At 48.2% G+C, this 17,103-nt stretch overlaps 1 protein-coding gene across 1 annotated transcript in view; it reads right to left on the bottom strand.

Annotated features, from left to right (window-relative positions):
* GCN1 (GCN1 activator of EIF2AK4) overlaps positions 1–17,103 on the bottom strand; it is a 250,315-nt gene that overhangs the window by 15,817 nt on the left and 217,395 nt on the right. The window contains exons 53-55 of the mRNA XM_082258862.1: positions 10,678–10,774; positions 10,268–10,416; positions 10,003–10,110 (exon numbers count right to left, since the gene is read on the bottom strand). Coding sequence (XP_082114988.1) covers positions 10,003–10,110; positions 10,268–10,416; positions 10,678–10,774 — 354 coding nt within the window. The remainder of the gene's footprint in view (positions 1–10,002; positions 10,111–10,267; positions 10,417–10,677; positions 10,775–17,103) is intronic.

Below are 17,103 nucleotides of genomic sequence, written 5' to 3'. Positions count from 1 at the left end.
CGACAGACGTAGTCCTCGGTGATACACCACCTTCGGGACGTCCCAGAGCAGTATCACAACTGAGGGGTGGGAAAATGGAAATCAAATCCCAATCTAGAAGGCCCAACCGATGCCAACTAGAAGTTTACAATGCTCATCCTTAATGATGAGACTCAACAAAAAAATTTTTCAAACAGAAAAAAACCCTCGAGGTAGACCACCGGTCTCCTCAAATTGCGGCCTGCAAAACCTTGCGGCCAAATGAGGCATCCGCCGATGCCGTCACATCAATTTTATAGAATTTAGTAAAGGTATGTACCGACGACCAAGTGGCCGCCTTACATACCTGGACCACTGACGCCTGATGGCGAAAGGCCCAGGAAGTACTGAGCGCTCGAGTGGAGTGCGCCCTAACAGGGAACGGAGGACTCTGACCCTTAATAGAATAAGCCTGTACCACCGTTTGTCTAATCCATTTGGCAATGGTCGCGGCAGATGCAGGCAAACCCTTTCTGGGGCCATCCGTGATCACAAAAAGTGAATCCGTCTTACGGAATGATTCCGTAGCTTTCAGGTATACCCTGATTGCCCGAACCACATCCAAGGAATGCAACGCATGTTCCCGATGATGCTTGGGCTGAGGACACAAGGAAGGTAGTACAATATCTTCATTCAGATGAAAATCTGAAACCACCTTAGGAAGAAAAGATGGCTTAGGATGAAGTACTACCTTATCCCTATGAATCACTAGGTATGGGGACTGGCATGATAATGCAGCCAGTTCTGACACCCTGCGAGCAGACGTAATAGCCACCAAGAAGACCACCTTCTGGGATAAAGTAAGCAAGGGAATCTCCCTGATGTTTTCAAAGGGAGGTTTCTGTAGAACCGACAAAACCAAATTAAGATCCCAGGGCGGTAAGGGCGCGCGGACTGGAGGAGCCAGGTGCCGCACCCCCTGGATGAAATTCCGCACCAAGGATTTGGTAGCTAAAGGTTTCTGAAAGAAGATTGCTAATGCTGAAACTTGACCCTTGATGGTGCTCAAGGCTAGCTTCTGCTCAACCCCTTGTTGCAAAAAGGCCAATATTCGAGACACCGAATAGGTACGTGGAGGAAATCCTAAAGATTCGCACCACGCAATATAAGTCTTCCATGTGTGATAATAGACTTTGCTGGAAGTCGCTTTCCTTGCTTTAATAAGGGTAGGAATGACAGAAGTAGACAAACCTCTGTCCTTCAGTACTTGGGTCTCAATGGCCAGGCCATTAAAACCAGCGACTGTAAAGCACGAAGGTAAATAGGTCCTTGAAACTACAGACACTCCCTGAGACGAAGTTCCCACGGAACGTCTGCGACTAACCTGTCCAAGTCGGCCAGGCCGGCTTGAAGAGGCCAGCCTAGAATCTCTAGGACCACTGGCGCTGATTGGATCTGAACCAGGCGTCCCTAGAGGTATCTGGCCCCGACCATCCGAGAAAGTCTGGTCGTTTTCTGTTCCCACACATTTATCAGATACCTGATAGTTATCAGGCAAGGTGATCTTTTCTGGTTGAACCTCAGGGACCGAAGTCACCCGACTAGAGGCTACTTGGCCTATCTGGTCAATCAGATCCGATTCCTGTGAGGTATCGGGACTAATCTTAGGAAAAGGTAAAGGAAAAGATCTATACAGGGAACGGTAACTACCGCTTCCTGTGCTTAAATGTTGGAAGGGAAGAATCGCACCGGTAGTAGTGGTTGATGCTCGATCTAATGTCCTGAATACCGGTGAAAACGTCCCCCCACCCTGAAATTGGGTGGGGGCGCACCTTCAGGCTGTGTACTCCTTTGCTTCGGGTTTGGCTGGGTTGGTCCTCTGCTTGTCCGACCAGCCCTTCTTGAACCCTCCTGGAGGAGTCTTGCCTTTCCCGGAAGTACCAGCCGGGCGTCTTTTATGGGCGGTAAAGAAAGGTCCTCGCTTGTTGCGAGGTTCCTTAGCTTTTGCAGCCTGTGGCAAAAAAGTACTCTTGCCCCCGGTGGCATCCTTAATGATTTCATCTAGGTTGGCTCCAAATAGACGATTCCCCTGGAAAGGGAGATTGGTCAAAGTCTTTTTGGAACCTAGGTCAGCTGACCAGCACTTTAACCACAGCACACGTCTGAGGATCACTGCTAACTTAGATGCATGCCCTAATAGGGGAGTAGTGTCCAAGGCTGCGTCACAGATAAACCGTAGCCCTTGTATGATCTGTTCTATCAAATCAGATGTCTCCTGGGGAATATCTTTTCCCCTAAGATCTTGGCGTACCATCTTCGCCCATTCTGTAAGTGTCTGGGAAACTAGACCAATAACGATTACTGGTCTAAATGCTGACCCTATCAGAGAAAAGATAGTGCGGGACTCCGCTTCTATCTTTCGATCCACCGGATCCTTAAAGGACGAAGTGTCCTCCACTGGAATAACCGTGGCTTTGTTCAGCCTGGAAATAGGCGGATCCACGACTGGTGGTACCGTCCATTTCTTAATGATGGATTCCTCAAACGGATAGCGTCTAGCAATACGCTTGGAAATAGTAAAGGTACGTTTAGAATGTTCCCATTCTCCTTTAATCTGATTTCCAAAACATTTAGGTACAGGAAAAGCCTTCGCCGTCTTGATGGGCTTATTAGTCCCAAAAGGCCTCTCTGTTTCAGTTGCCTCTGCCGGTAAAGCCTCAAGTTTTAAGGTTTCTTGCACTGCCACAACTAGTGCGTCCACCAATGCTTCTTCCTGAATTATAGCAGGAGAAGAAGCGTCCTCCTCACTGTCTGAGGGGGCTTTACCTGGGATAGCAGCCCTTGCAGAGGAACCTGCAACTGCAGTGACCATCTCTGAATCAGAGTCAGAGGTGTCAGATGGTATAGGGGTAGGCGGGGGTCGCTTCCTTGACCCCCGTCCCTGACAGGCCGCCTCCACCCGAGCCACCATAGACTCCAAAATTGCTGTAAATGACTCTATACTCTGTACACCGGCGGGTCCCGAGGCCCCCTCGAGGGAAACAGGTGGGGGAATCTGTGTGGCAGGGTCCATAATAACTCCAGTTACTTCCTGGATGATATAATTCAAAGTAAAGAAAAAACTTTTTTTTTTTTTTTTTGACCCTCAGCGCCACAAAAAACCCCTTAGTGTTACCTGCTAGGGATCCCTATCGATCGAGAGAGAGAGAGATAAACCCCCAGGCTCACCACTTGATGTTCAGAGTTGAACTGCAACAGCTTACAGCGCTGTCTTAGACAAACAGGAAGTCTTTTGGCTGGCTGCCCAGGAAGAAAGGAGGCGGCTCCGCCCCTCTGTACGCCTTCCGGCGCCTCCCCCAAGCTCCACGAGGTGTAGAATCACCTAAAACATGGCCGCCCCCATGCTGGAGACACGAGGCTACGCCAAAATGGCGGCTCGTGCGATCCAGCAAAAAAAATGGCGGCGGCCTGTGCTGACTAGCGGTGTGCTGCAGGCACACAACACTCTCTCTGCATGGGGATCTGGCGTGTTTGGCGGTACCGGCCCTAGCGGACCGCATGGCCGTTCGGGAGGCCTGCTATTAGCTGGAGATCTGACTTGGAAGGCAGTCTACATGTCCATGGCTTCTGACTGGTAGGTAGCTTATACTTAACCCATAAGATTCCCAGAATGCCACAGATTACATCTTTAAAACATGTATACAATAGATTGTTAGCTCCCAAACCAAGCCTCCTGGCTTTTGCACACATAAAATCACACTCAAAGTAGGAGGATTTGTGACATGTTATAGGATAGAAAGAAACTCTTTCTTACCATACAGAGAGGGGCCCGCGTTCACCACAAAACCCGTCAGGGAAAACAGGGGGAACATACTACTCACCATACCGGAACCAGGCGGGCACCAACTCCTGACAGTACCCCTCTCCACCGGGGCGGGAGGGCTGTCGACCGATACAGACGCCGTGACTCATGGTCTTTGGCGTTTCAGCGAGACGTTTAACTCGCGGGTTCAGTCCTTTAATGGGACTTTGTCGCGGCCGACTCAGCGCGGAGCTATGGCCTGCACGCGCTCGTAGGCTGAACTGGGGTGACCACCGGATCTCAACATCCAGCCCGTCGCCCAGTTCAGCTTTCTTGCTTGAAGATCTCACAGGAACACTGGAGAAAAAAAGCTGTCCAAAAATCCTTTTAGAAAAAAATTTCTTGCCAGGACCTAAGATCCCAGCAAGGTATCTAGGTCCTTACTCCTAACTAGACAGAAAATAACTGATTTGCTGAGGCAGAGAGAGAGAGGATATACCCTCTGGGACTGCCCCTAGGGTGTGGCCAGAGCTTTTTAATTTCCTGTCTAGTCCTGCTCCTGCGGAGGTAACATAACCCGAAGGTGGTGTATCACCGAGGACTACGTCTGTCGATGAGCGCTAGAGAAAAAAAAAAAATCGCAAAAAGCGTATTTTGATTGGTTTGCGCAAAAGTTATTGCGTTTACTAAGGGAAAGATTTTTGTCATTTTTGTTGTTTTTTTTTTTTTAACGAGTAATGGCGGAGATCTGCGATTTTTTTTGCGGTACTGCGACATTGCGGCGGACAGATCGGACCCTTGACTGACATTTTTGACACTTTTGGGGTTACCAGTGACATTTCTACAGTAATCAGTGCTATATATATGCACTGTTACTGTAAAAATACACTGGTAGTGAAGGGGTTAACTTTATTTGAGAGGGAGGGGCTGTGTGTGTCCCTAGGGGCGTGATTCTAACTGTGATTGGCTGTGGCTTCAGCTGTATGCAGAGTGATCAACGGATCTACATAGTAGATCCATGTGATCATCTCTCATACAGAGGGGAGAATGACAGGCAGCTTGTTTACACAAGCTGCCTGACTTTCTCCCTCTCCCCCGCCGATCGCAGAGTGGCACACGCGCGGGGGGGGGGGGGGGGGGGGGTCCGTGACCACGCGGGAGCGCGCCTCCGGCGGCGCTCGCTCCCTAGACCCTCACAAGCTAGTGACGTAGCCCTACGTCACTTTGCCTGTGAGGGGCTGACCGCCGCCGTAGATAGTCGTGCGGCGGTCGGCAAGTGCTTAAGGACCGAATCGGTAAACATGTGGCAGACCAAAGTCTCGGCTCTCCTTTCAAAAGAATATTCTAAAAACCGAAGACTCCTCAACCGGAATTAAGGTGGATTTATTCAGCCTGGAAACCTGGGAGTCCCCTACAGGTGGGACTGCCCATGTACTCAACAGAGAATCCTCAAGGGATACCATCTATCGAAACGTTTAGGCAACGCCAAATTGTGTTCATAACAAATCCACTGATTCATGACAATTTTGTCAAAGTAGGCGGGAAAAAAGAGAATACCTTTGCCACTTTAGAGGATCTGCGGGCCCCAAGCAGATTGGTGCCTCTGATGCAGCAGCGGCTGCATCCCCCATATTTCAAGTTTCCCGCACCGATACATTCAGTGCATCTACGAGCACCTCTTCATGCACATATGCAGTAAAAGAGGATCATCCTCACCGTCTGAGCACTCGAAGTGCGTGGACGCAGACCCAGTAGGCTCACATTATATAAAGCTCACCCTGAAAACATATGAAGCAGGGGAGGCAGCTGACCTCAGTCCCGCAAGGAGACGCCAGCCAAAGGTCCACCTATTAGATCCCGCAAAAGAGCAAGAGGGTCACCCTCCATAGAGGACATAATAGGACATAGCGCCCTTAAAAAGGGGCAGGCGCCCAACGTGATGGAGAAGGCAGAGTACCCCCGCCCACACAATAATGGCTGCTAGACTTCACAAAAAATGAAGCCCCCCTACGGCGTCACCTGGTTCAAGGGAGGCGACAGGCTGACCATATGGCCCAAGAGGTCACAGACCGCCGGCCTAGATTTCAGCTGGAGGCCCAGCCGCAATTGGCCAGATCCACAGTTCAGTAGATGGCCAGGGAGACAGTTGGGAGCCTCACCTAAACTCACTGAGGCTGCCCAAAACGGCCGCGTAGCCCAGTAGGTCATAAGCCGCGGCCTATATTTTTGAGGGCGCCCAGCTGCCAACCAACCAAGGCAGCGCTGAGGGAGAGGCGGATGCCCATCAGCAGCTCTATCAACTCGGTCAGTAGCTCGGACAGCTCGGTCAGTCAGCCGCGAGTAGGCCGCAGAGCTGCGGCCTAAATTTTTGGCCCAATCCGGCCATGTACCCTCAGAAAATTAAACATCCCCCCCAAGCCCAACAACCGACGCAGGGAACCCCAGTGACTAACCCCCATCCCACCCACCAGGAGGCAGGGAACCCGCTCAAAACCCCCTGTTGTGCAACCCGGTCAGCAACAACCACATCCAACCCCCCCCCCTCCTTTGGAGCATGTGGCAAAATCAGCACCTACCTCACCCAGGGAGGAGGGAGGGTGGGTTGGGGGCCAAAAGACCCACCGTGACTGTTCAGAAGGGCTGGGGGATGGAGGGGAACCCGGGGGTCCGACCCCAGGGAGGGACCCACGTCCACCCCGAAAGACCACCAAGGGAGAGGGGGGGACACTGCTTACCACACCATGGAACTGGGTGGGCACCACTCCAGGCTGACCACCGCACCATCTTGGAATGGAGGTGCGGTGGGCCAGAGGCATGCTGCGACACAGTTCTTGATCAGGGTCGTGACCAGGGCTATGCGTCCTCGCGAGGCGTTTAACTTGCTGGCCAGCCCCCGTCCAGTGGGGCTATGTCACGGCCAACCAAGCATGGAGCTAAGGCCGGGTCGCGCTCGCTGGCCAGACTGGGAAGACTGTAAGGATCTAGGATATCCAGTGAGTCGCCCAGTCCAGCAGTTGATTGTAGTTCTCACAGAAACAGAAAATAAAAAAAAATAAAAAATTCAGTTTAAAAAAAAAAAAAAATGCCAGGACCAGAGATCCCAGCAAGGAACTAGGTCCTTACTCCTGACTAGGCAGACAAAAACTTAAGACCTATAGCAGGAAGTGGGAGAATACCTCCTGGGACTCAAAGTTTTTTTCTGCCTTGTGTCCTACTCCTGTAGGGAGCAGCATAACCCAAGGGACAAGAAGATATGGAGGTCTGTCAATGAACGAAAGAGAACATTTATACGTTTAAAGCACGTGCTAAAACACAGCATTTATAATGTGCAAAAAAGCATTCACAATATTCAAAAATAATAATAGAAAAAAAAAAAAAAACAGTGTAAAGTCCAAATAATGTGATAAATATGACCGATAAGAACGCGTCTTCCACCAGCTAATGGAAACCCGCCCCACCACACATAAAGTATAAGTTGCACATAAAAAAGTAAAACTCTTCACTCAAACGCCAGTAAAACAAACAATGGTCATGACAAATGAAACAGTGCACTTACAAAAGACCAGCCAGTTCCAGGCGAAACGCAAGTATGTAGCTCCTGCCGCAACGAGTTTCATGCGAAAGCATGTCTTCAGGGGACGGGATGCGAAATCTATATTTTTCATACATATACTACACTACATGTGGTCCCCTGCTTATGGCTCTATGGGGTGAGCCCCCCCGGGTGAGCCCCCCCCCCCCCCCCGACAGTATCAAGTAAACCTTCTGATTGTCCCCAGTGGTCAGAAGCAGTACTGCGGAGTGTCTCCCATTGTGAGAATGGAGCTGGTTGACCATGTGTGAAGGATCCGGTTGACACAAATGCACGTGTTGCTGCTTTCCTTGGTGAGTGCATTTTAGCTCTGCTGCGCAAGCATGATGTAGAGGATTTCCATTAGACACTTTTTTTTGCCATGATATTTATCACATATTGTTTGCATTGGACTTTAGACAGATTTTTTTTATCATCCTTTTTAATTATTGTGGATGCTTTTTTGCACATTATGAATGCTGTGTTGATAGCACATGCTTTAGGCTTGTAATATTCAATATTTGGGGGCACTGCATTATTTTCTTAGTTGGTTTGTTTGGGTACTGTATATTTACCAAACACAAGGTGCCCATTTATTTTGCTTCTTTTTAAGTTTGCGCTTTTGACGTCCCATACTAGTAACCTGAGGGGAAACCTCTGGATCCAGTGGTAACAGCCTCTAACCCAATCTTCTTCCTCCTCATCCACCCCCGCCGATATGGACCCTTTTTTACTGTCCCTCCTTAGGTCCATATTATAAGCGAGGGGGAGACCTATATAAGGTGTTCACTGTGACCTATATATGAGGAGGGGAGAGTATGGTCAGTCCTCCCTGTGTCCACTTATGCTGATCTGCCTGAGTGCCCTGTCCTCCTTTAGCCTTGATCTGGCTCCTCCAACAATATTCTGGAAACATGTTCTTCATTCAGTAGTGTGGCAATATGGCCGCTGCACTATCCTACACATGATCAGTTCACTCATGTTGCTCAGGAGCCCAGGGAATGCAGTAGGACCACCCAGGGCTGTCTTCGGCAGTACTTGAGTGGTTAAATTAACCACGGGCCGCCCATCTGCAAACTAGGCCCACACAACAGAAGGGTTGTTGACCAGACAGTGAGCTGAGCCCCACCCACTACAAAGTGAGGGAGGAATTCCACCCAGGGGTTCTTTGCGCAAGATTCCAAAACAACTTCAACACTGGGGAGGATAGGGAATTAACCCCTACACCCTTGAATTCACCCACTTTTGTAAGGGCATACCTCCTCAACGAGGGGGCCATTAGGAACTGGGTTACATTGGTATGGATCGCCTCTTTCCTAAACCTGTATATCATCCTGTGACTAACAGCGCACTGCACTACGTGCCAAAGTGGGTGCCTAATGTAGAATACAAAGCATGATTACAGGCCAGCCTCACGTCTTTACTAAAGGGGTTCAGGTACGGTTCCCAAAGCTCTCACCGTGAGACACCGATCCAAAAGCTGCACCAGATGCTGTGGTCACAGTGCAGCAATGATTTTTTTTTTTTTTTTTAAAGTGCTGCTTTAATTTTTTTTTTTTTTAATCACTTTTATTGCTGTCACAATGAATGTAACCATCCTATGACAGCTACTCTTAATGGATAGATCTGGGGTTTATACAACCTCAAATCCCTCCTCTGCCCTTAAAAGCATTCAAAGCACCCAGATCAGTGTTTTTTAATGCTTTTGAATTTTTAAAAATGGCACTGTTGATATCTGTGTAAACCGGAAGTGATATCAGGTCATTGCTTCTGGGTTACCATAGCGGAGATCCGATCAAAGTCGATCCCAGCTTTGTTTGGCTGTCTGGCCAGGCAGCAGATGCGCCGGCTGGTCACTTGGGCTTCCCAGTGGGACAGAAGAGCCTGAGCAAGCTGCGGAAGGCGGTGGGAGAGGATGTCCCCATCCAGCTGCTTGTATAAGCAGTCCAGCGGCTAGTTAAGACGCTAGGATTGCTTTTACAAGAGAGCCGGCCAGCTCTAAAAAAAAAAAATGGTACCAGGATGATGCCTGCATTTGCAGACATCATCCTGGTGTAACCACCGAAAATGTTCAGTGACATACGGGTATATCGAATGTCCAGAAGTGGTTAATAGTAAAAAAAAAAAAAAAAAAAAAAAAAAAAAAAAAACAGCTCAGCACAAAACTAGTATATCTGCCTTCGCCTAAATCACTTTCTAAATAAAGTGCAATTTCAACTACATTTTTAATGTTGTAATGAGTGAAAAGGGTAGTATTTTTTAAAGTTTTTACTGCAGTTTATTGCCTCTTTTGGTGACAACAGTCACTTGACCAGGAAGTGAGAAAAAACAGGAATGAAGCAGAAAAAAAGCACTTATTTTTGGAAAGTTAGGGAAACACATAATATATATATATATATATATATATACATATATATATACACACACACATATATACATACATACACATATATATATATATATATATATACACACACATCTATATCAGACGCTATCCCATTTGAAATTTGTTCTCACTTCCTGTTCTGGTGATAATGCAGTTATTGGGGGCAGGAATGTTTCACAGTGCTCTATGTATCCTTTTTTTTTTTTTTATAAATTGTAGTTTTCCCCAACAGGCTTTTTATCATATTTGCTTCATGTCACAAAGCAGAATAGTTCACAGACCTACCTTTACAAACAGGGACACAAGCTTGGGTGGAAAATTTCCATTTTCAGTTTCAATATAATATTTCATGAGGTATCCTATTCCTCGGATGCCACTTACTGCAATAGGAATCTATAAAACATTGCATAATAAATTGTCATTCAATCAATATCAAACACTACAAATGTTAGTGGTTTTATATTATTGAGCCCCAAAAGGTGCCATGATAATTTTTTTCCCAAAAACAATATAACCTGAAGGCGACACTTAACACGTTATTTGTCCTTACCCTATCTGCTGTGGCATTATTTAACACCATAGACTCAACATTACTGGAGAATTTTGGTGTGCACAACTTGCTTGATGCTACATTAATCGCCACAGCAAGAGCCATGCTTCGTCCATGCCTAACCATCCAGTCAATTCCAGTTGTATCAGCTGTATATGGGAAAAAGATCATAAGATAGCATTCTTGATTCAAAAGAACAGATTATGATAGGTTCCAGAACAGAATGATGGCGCACACCTGTCTGAAACTTTATATTATGCATAGACTAATAATGAAAGGCTAAGACTGCCTGTATTATATATTTTGGTTATGGGTGAACTGAATTGCCACTTTTACTGAAATCTGCTAGACTAACACTTAAAATGACAAACAAGCAAACTCCTAGGCAACTGTAAACCTGGTCTACTAACCTAAGAGATGCTGTTGTAGAACTACAGAAAGTTCTTCGTCAGGAAGAAAGGCACAGAGCTCTCCAAGGCAGCCAGCAGATGCCATACGTGTAGCATCCTGAAAATAAAACAAACAGTAGAGGAGTTTTGAAGCAGGTAAGGGTGAAATATAGCAACTAAAAAAAAAAAAAAACAAATAAAGCACATCATTACCCACTTAAAGAGGAAGTAAACCCTCCTCTGCAACTTGTACCTATAGGGAAGCCTATATTAAAGGCTTACCTATAGGTACTGTAAATATCTCCTAAACATGTACCGTTTAGGCGATATTTACTTTGAATGCAGCCAGTGACATCACTGGTGCATGCGTTCTGAACGTATGGCCGATCGTGCCGTTCCTTTAGAGCCCCATGCCGTTACCGGTGGCTCCCGTGTATGTGTGCGGGAGTGACGTGATCGCGGCTCCAGCCAATCAGATGGCCGGATACTGCAAACCCGGAAGAAGAGTGACACAACATGTCACCCAAGAGAGGTGAGCGGTTGGCACTTCGGGGCTTCGTTCATAGGTAAGTATTTCATAATGAGCTAGTATGCGATGCATACTAGCTCATTATGTGTTTTTCTTTCAGGTATTCGTTTTTTTAAAAAAAATACAATTCGGGAGGTTTACAACCTCTTTTAAGGACCAGGCCTATTTCTGACACGTGTTGTTTACAAGTTAAAATCAGTACTTTTTGCTAGAAAATTACTTAGAACCCCCAAACATTATATATATATTTTTTAGCAAAGACTCGAGAACAAAATGGCGGTCGTTGCAAAAATTTTTGTCACGCAGTATTTGCGCGGCGGTCTTTCAAACGCATTTTTTTTTTTTTTTGGGAAAAAATACATTTCACTGCATTTAAAAAAAAAACTAAACGGTAAAGGTAGCCCTGTTTTTTCTATAATGTGAAAGATAACGTTATGCCGAGTAAACAGATACCCAACGTTTCATTTTGCAAAATTGCGCATGCTCATGGAATGGAGACAAACATTGGTACTTAAAAATCTCCATAGGGGACGCTTTAAAAATTTGTACAGGTTACCAGTTTAGAGTTAGAGGAGTTTTAGGGCTAGAATTATTTTTCTCGCTCTACCGATCGGTTTATACACCGTTTACATATGTGGGTGCGACTTGCGTATGCGGTCGCTTCTGCGTGCAAGCTCAGATGACAGGGCGCTTTAAAATAAGATTTTTGTAAAATCTTACCGTAAAATCTTTTTCTCTGATGTCCATCGACAGGCGCAGCCTCATCTTCATGAGCTGAGTGGGTTATGCTACCACCTGCAGGAGTAGTCTAGGCAGTACATTAGTACAAAACTTTTAACATACACACCCACGGGGCTGTCCCTCCAGGCATAACCCCCCACTGCAACTAAACTGATGTGCTGGGCTGTGGCAAGCAGTGAAGACAAAAGAACCATCCTCATACAGAGAGGCGGGTGCTGCGTCTGTCGATGGACATCAGAGAAAAAGTTTTTACGGTAAGATCTTACAAAAAAAATTTTTTTCTCTATCGTCTATCGACAGAAGCAGCCTCATCTTCATGAGTTGAGTGGGATGTCCCAAAGCAGTATAGGCATGAGGGGTGGGAAAAATGCAACCAGACAGTAACGTCAACTCCAAGAGGCTAAACCTAGCCAACCGGGCAACTTGGAGCTCAACTAAACACAGGAGCTCACCCAGGTAAAAGACCCCTAAGAGAATAACAAAAAAACATTCTCTTATTAAACAGCAGCCTGCAAAACCTTGCAGCAAAAAAGAGGCATCTGAAGATGCCAAGAATCCATCTTGTAAAATTTGGTGTGCAAAGACGACCAAGTCGCTACCTTACAAACTTGTACAACAGAGGCCTGATGGCGAAAAGCCCAAGAGGCACTCCGCGCTCTAGTAGAATGCGCCTTCACAAAGAAAGGAGGAACCTGACCCTTGATTGAATAAGCCTGAACAACCGTCTGCCTGATCCATCTCGAAAATGGTCGCAGTGGACGCAGCCAAACCTTTGCGAGGACTGTCCGGAAGCACAAATAGAGAGTCTAATTTTGGATGAACAGACAAAACCAGATTAACCACCTCCCACCCGGGCCATAGTACATATACGGCCGGGTGGGAGTCTCGTCCTTCTGAATGGACGTTCCGGAACGTCCTTCAGAAGGAGAGAGATCGCGCCGCCGCGGGCACGCGCAGCGGCGCGATCTCGATGTGCCTGTGTCCCTAGGACACAGAGCAACAAGCCTCGGCAGGAGGGCCCTGTGATTGGCCCTCCTGATCACATGACGGCTGTGACCAATCACAGCCGTCATGTAATGTCAATACAGCCGTTGTAACGGCTTCGATCTCTTCTCCTCCTGACAGATCCTGTCAGTGAGGAGAAGAGAAGAGGATCAATTCTGCAGCTGGGGTGATCAGTGAGTATTTCTAATTACTCACTGATCACAGGGGGGGTCTGTGCTGGTAATCAGATGATTGATTACCAGTGCAGCCCTGGGGGGAGGGGATGCCACTAGAGCCACCAGTGATGCCCACCCATGACAACCAGGGATGCCCACCATGGCCACCAGGGATGGCAAACAGGGCTCAGAGAGCCTGCCAGTGGTGCCCCCCTATCAGTGCTGCCCACCAGTGCCCGTTATTGCCATCTATCAGTGCCGCCCACCAGTGCCCATTATTGCCCACCAGTGCTGCCTATCAGTGCCCGTCAGTGCCCCATCAGTGCCGCCCATCAGTGCCGCCCATCAGTGCCCATCAGCGCAGCCTATCAGTGCCCACCAGCGTTGCATATCAGTGCTATCTATCAGTGCCCATCAGTGCCCATCAGTGCTGCATATCAGTGCTACCTATCAGTGCCCATCAGTGCTGCATATCAGTGCCACCCCATCAGTGCCACCCCATCAGTGCCACCCCATCAGTGTCTCCTCATCAGTGTCTCCACATCAGTGTCTCCACATCAGTGTCTCCTCATCAGTGTCTCCTCATCAGTGTCTCCTCATCAGTGTCTCCTCATCAGTGTCTCCACATCAGTGTCTCCACATCAGTGTCTCCACATCAGTGTCTCCTCATCAGTGTCTCCACATCAGTGTCTCCACATCAGTGTCTCCACATCAGTGTCTCCACATCAGTGTCTCCTCATCAGTGTCTCCTCATCAGTGTCTCCTCATCAGTGTCTCCTCATCAGTGTCTCCTCATCAGTGTCTCCTCATCAGTGTCTCCTCATCAGTGCCTGTCAGTGCGGCGTCATCAGTGCTCATCAGTGCAGGAAAAAACGTATCTATTTACAAAATTTTATAACCTAAACAAAAAACTTTTTTTTTTTTCAAACTTTTCGGCCTTTTTTTATTTGTGCACCAAAAAAGAAAAAACCTGGCGGTGATCAAATACCACCAAAAGAAAGCTCTATTTGTGGGGAAAAAATGACATAAATTTGGTTTAGGTACAGTGTTGCATGACCGCGCAATTGTCATTCAAAATGCAACAGCGCTAAAAGCTGAAAATTGGTCTGGGAAGGAAGGGGGTTTAAGTGCCCTGTATTGAGGTGGTTAAGATCCCATGGCGGTAACAGGGATCTCCGCGGAGGAACCAGATGACGCACCCCGGAATGAAAGTGCGAATCAAACCATTAGTAGCCAACAGACGATGGAAGTAAACAGCCAATGCCGACACCTGGCCCTTGATAGTGCCCAACGGCAGGCGCTGCTGAACCTCTTTTAGTAAAAAGCCAAAAATCCTAGAGGACATGCGAGGGTGCAGCTGCAGCGATTCACACCATGAAATGTATGATTTCCACGTACAATGATAGATCTTCCTAGATGTCGACATCCTGGCCTTCAAAAGGGTAGGAATCACAGAATCAGAGAGACCTCTATCCCTCAACACCTTGCTTTCAACAGCCAAGCCGTTAAAGCCAGCGACCGTAAAGAAGGATGGAAGATCAGTCCTCGAGATAGTAGATCTTCCTGCAGAGGAAGACGCCAAAAAGGATCGACGACCATTTTGTACCAGTTCTGCTTACCAGGACCGCCAAGGCCAGTCTGGTGCCACCAGAATGCCTTCCATTGCCACCCGGTGAAGAAACCTCGGCAGGAGAACAAGCGGAGGGAAGGCATAGATCAGGCAATACTGACTTCAAGGAGCCACCACAGCGTCTGTGGAGTCGGCCAGAGGATCCAGAGACCTGGCCACAAACCTCTGAACTTTCCTGTTGAGATGAGACGCAAACAGATCCACCTCCAGAGTCCCCCACCAGGTCTACAGGAGACGAAACACCTCCGGATGAAGGGACCATTCCCCTCGATCCAACACCTGATGATGGTAATCCGCCTGCCAATTCTCCACACCCGGGATGTGGACTGCGGAGAGAGCCAGAACATTGTGTCCTGCCCACACCAGAATCTCGGCCACCTCCATGGCTACTAGGGCACTCCTGGAGCCCCCTTGGTGATTTATGTAAGCCACGACCGTGGCATTGTCCGACTGAACCCGAACCGGAAAGCTGCGTAGCCGACTCGTCCAGTGAAGCAGGCAGAGCTTGACCGCTCTCAGCTCCAGAATATTGATCGGCAAGGAAGACTCTTCCATTGTCCAAGTTCCCTGGTCACAGAGCTTCCCCAGCACTTCACCCCAGCCTAACAGGCTGGCGTCCATTGTGACTACTGTCCAAAACACCAGCAGGAAGGACTTGCCTTGGCACAGGACAGGTAACTGGAGCCACCAAGAGAGCTAACTTTGTGAGATGGCTCAATCAAATCTTCAGGTCCAAGGACTGAGGATCTCCGTTCCATTTTGCCAGAATCTCTTTCTGCAACTGTCTTGTGTGAGACTGAGCAAACAGTAACACTTTGAAGGTCGAGACCATCAGAGCCAGGGCCCTCATGCAAGCCCGCAATGAGGACTGATCAGCAACTCCATCAGCAACAGAACCGCCCTTTGCAACTTCTGAAGCTTGTTCAAGGGAAGGTAGATCCTCACCAGAGCAGAGTCGAGGATCAGACCCAGATAAGTGACCCACAAGGACGGTGTCAGGGCAGGTTTGCGGAAATTGATCGTCCACCCGAATTCCAGAAGGGTCTGAATGGTGATGGAGACGTTGACCAGCAGATCCGAATGGGAGACTGCACGCAACAGGAGATTGTCCAGATATCCCACAATGGAGATACCTCGTTGACGTAACAAGGCCAGCACAGGGGCTAGGACCTTGGTAAAAACTCTGGGAGCCGAGGCGAGACCAAAGGGTAATGCCACAAATTGAAAGTGCTTCTCTGCCACCGCAAAGCAGAGGAATCGCTGATGTCCCTCGAATATGGGGACGTGGAGATACGCATCTTTGATATCGATGGAAGCCAGAAAATCCCCCTGATTCAAAGATGCCACCACCGACTGAATGGACTCCATTCGAAACTTCTGCACCTGCACAAATCGGTTCAGAGCCTTGAGGTCCAGGATTGGACACACTTTGTCCTCTTTTCTGGACACCGTGAACAGGTTTGAATAGAAACCTTGAGAGCGTTCCAGTGGAGGAACCAGCACAATCACCCCTTGAGCCAGGAGATCTCGCACAGCCTCCCGCAGATCCTTCAAACACTCCGGAGACAGGTGACGATTCGACTGAAAGAACCTGTCCCCAGGCAGGGACCAGAATTTGATTTTGTACCCAGAGCAAATAAGTTTGCAAACCCAATCATCCTGAATGAAGGAAGTCCAGGGTTCCTGAAAGAAGCGCAGACGTCCCCCCACCCGAGACGGGGGAGGGTGCCCCTTCATGCTGAAGAGGACTTGTCTGCAGCACCGGACTGACCGTCCTTGGGCTTGCCCCAAGGCTTCTTAGTTCCTCCAGAAGTACTGAACGGCTTACCATTTTCTTGCGCCCCGGAGGCACGAAACAAAAACTTATGAGCAGAAAAAGAGGGACCCCACTTAGTAAGGGAGGTATCTTACCCTTGGAGGATTGAGAAAGAAGAGTACTCTTCCCTCCAGTCAGGCCCTTGATTAACTCATCCAATGAGTCGCCAAACAACAGTTCTCCCAGAAAGGGGAGATCAGCTAGGGCTTTCTTTGAAGAACTGGTCAGCTGACCAGACCAAGCTTCTACCAAACCATGAGTCTTAAAACAATGCCCACGGCCGAAAGAGCCCACAAACCGCGTCCATAGACGCATAACACAGGAACATCAGAGCCTGGATCACCTGGTCCAACAGTTCCAGCTGTTCCGGAGCAACAGTCTCGGGGTCCAAAGACTCCTGCAAACCCCTAATCCATTCAGTCACCATCTGTGAGACTAAAACAGACACAAAAACCGGTTTCAAAATGGAACCCGCCAGCATGTGAAGATGGCGGGAAAGGGATTCCACCTGCCTGTCCACTGGAACCGTGAAGACTGGGGAATCCTCCACAGGCACAAGGGTAGATTTGTT

This window comes from Pelophylax lessonae, assembly GCF_965119305.1.
Source record: "Pelophylax lessonae genome assembly, chromosome: 1".
NCBI classification, from domain to species: domain Eukaryota; kingdom Metazoa; phylum Chordata; class Amphibia; order Anura; family Ranidae; genus Pelophylax; species Pelophylax lessonae.
The sequence above is the reverse complement of the archived record's forward strand: the minus strand, read 5'-3'. Positions and strand labels throughout refer to the sequence as shown.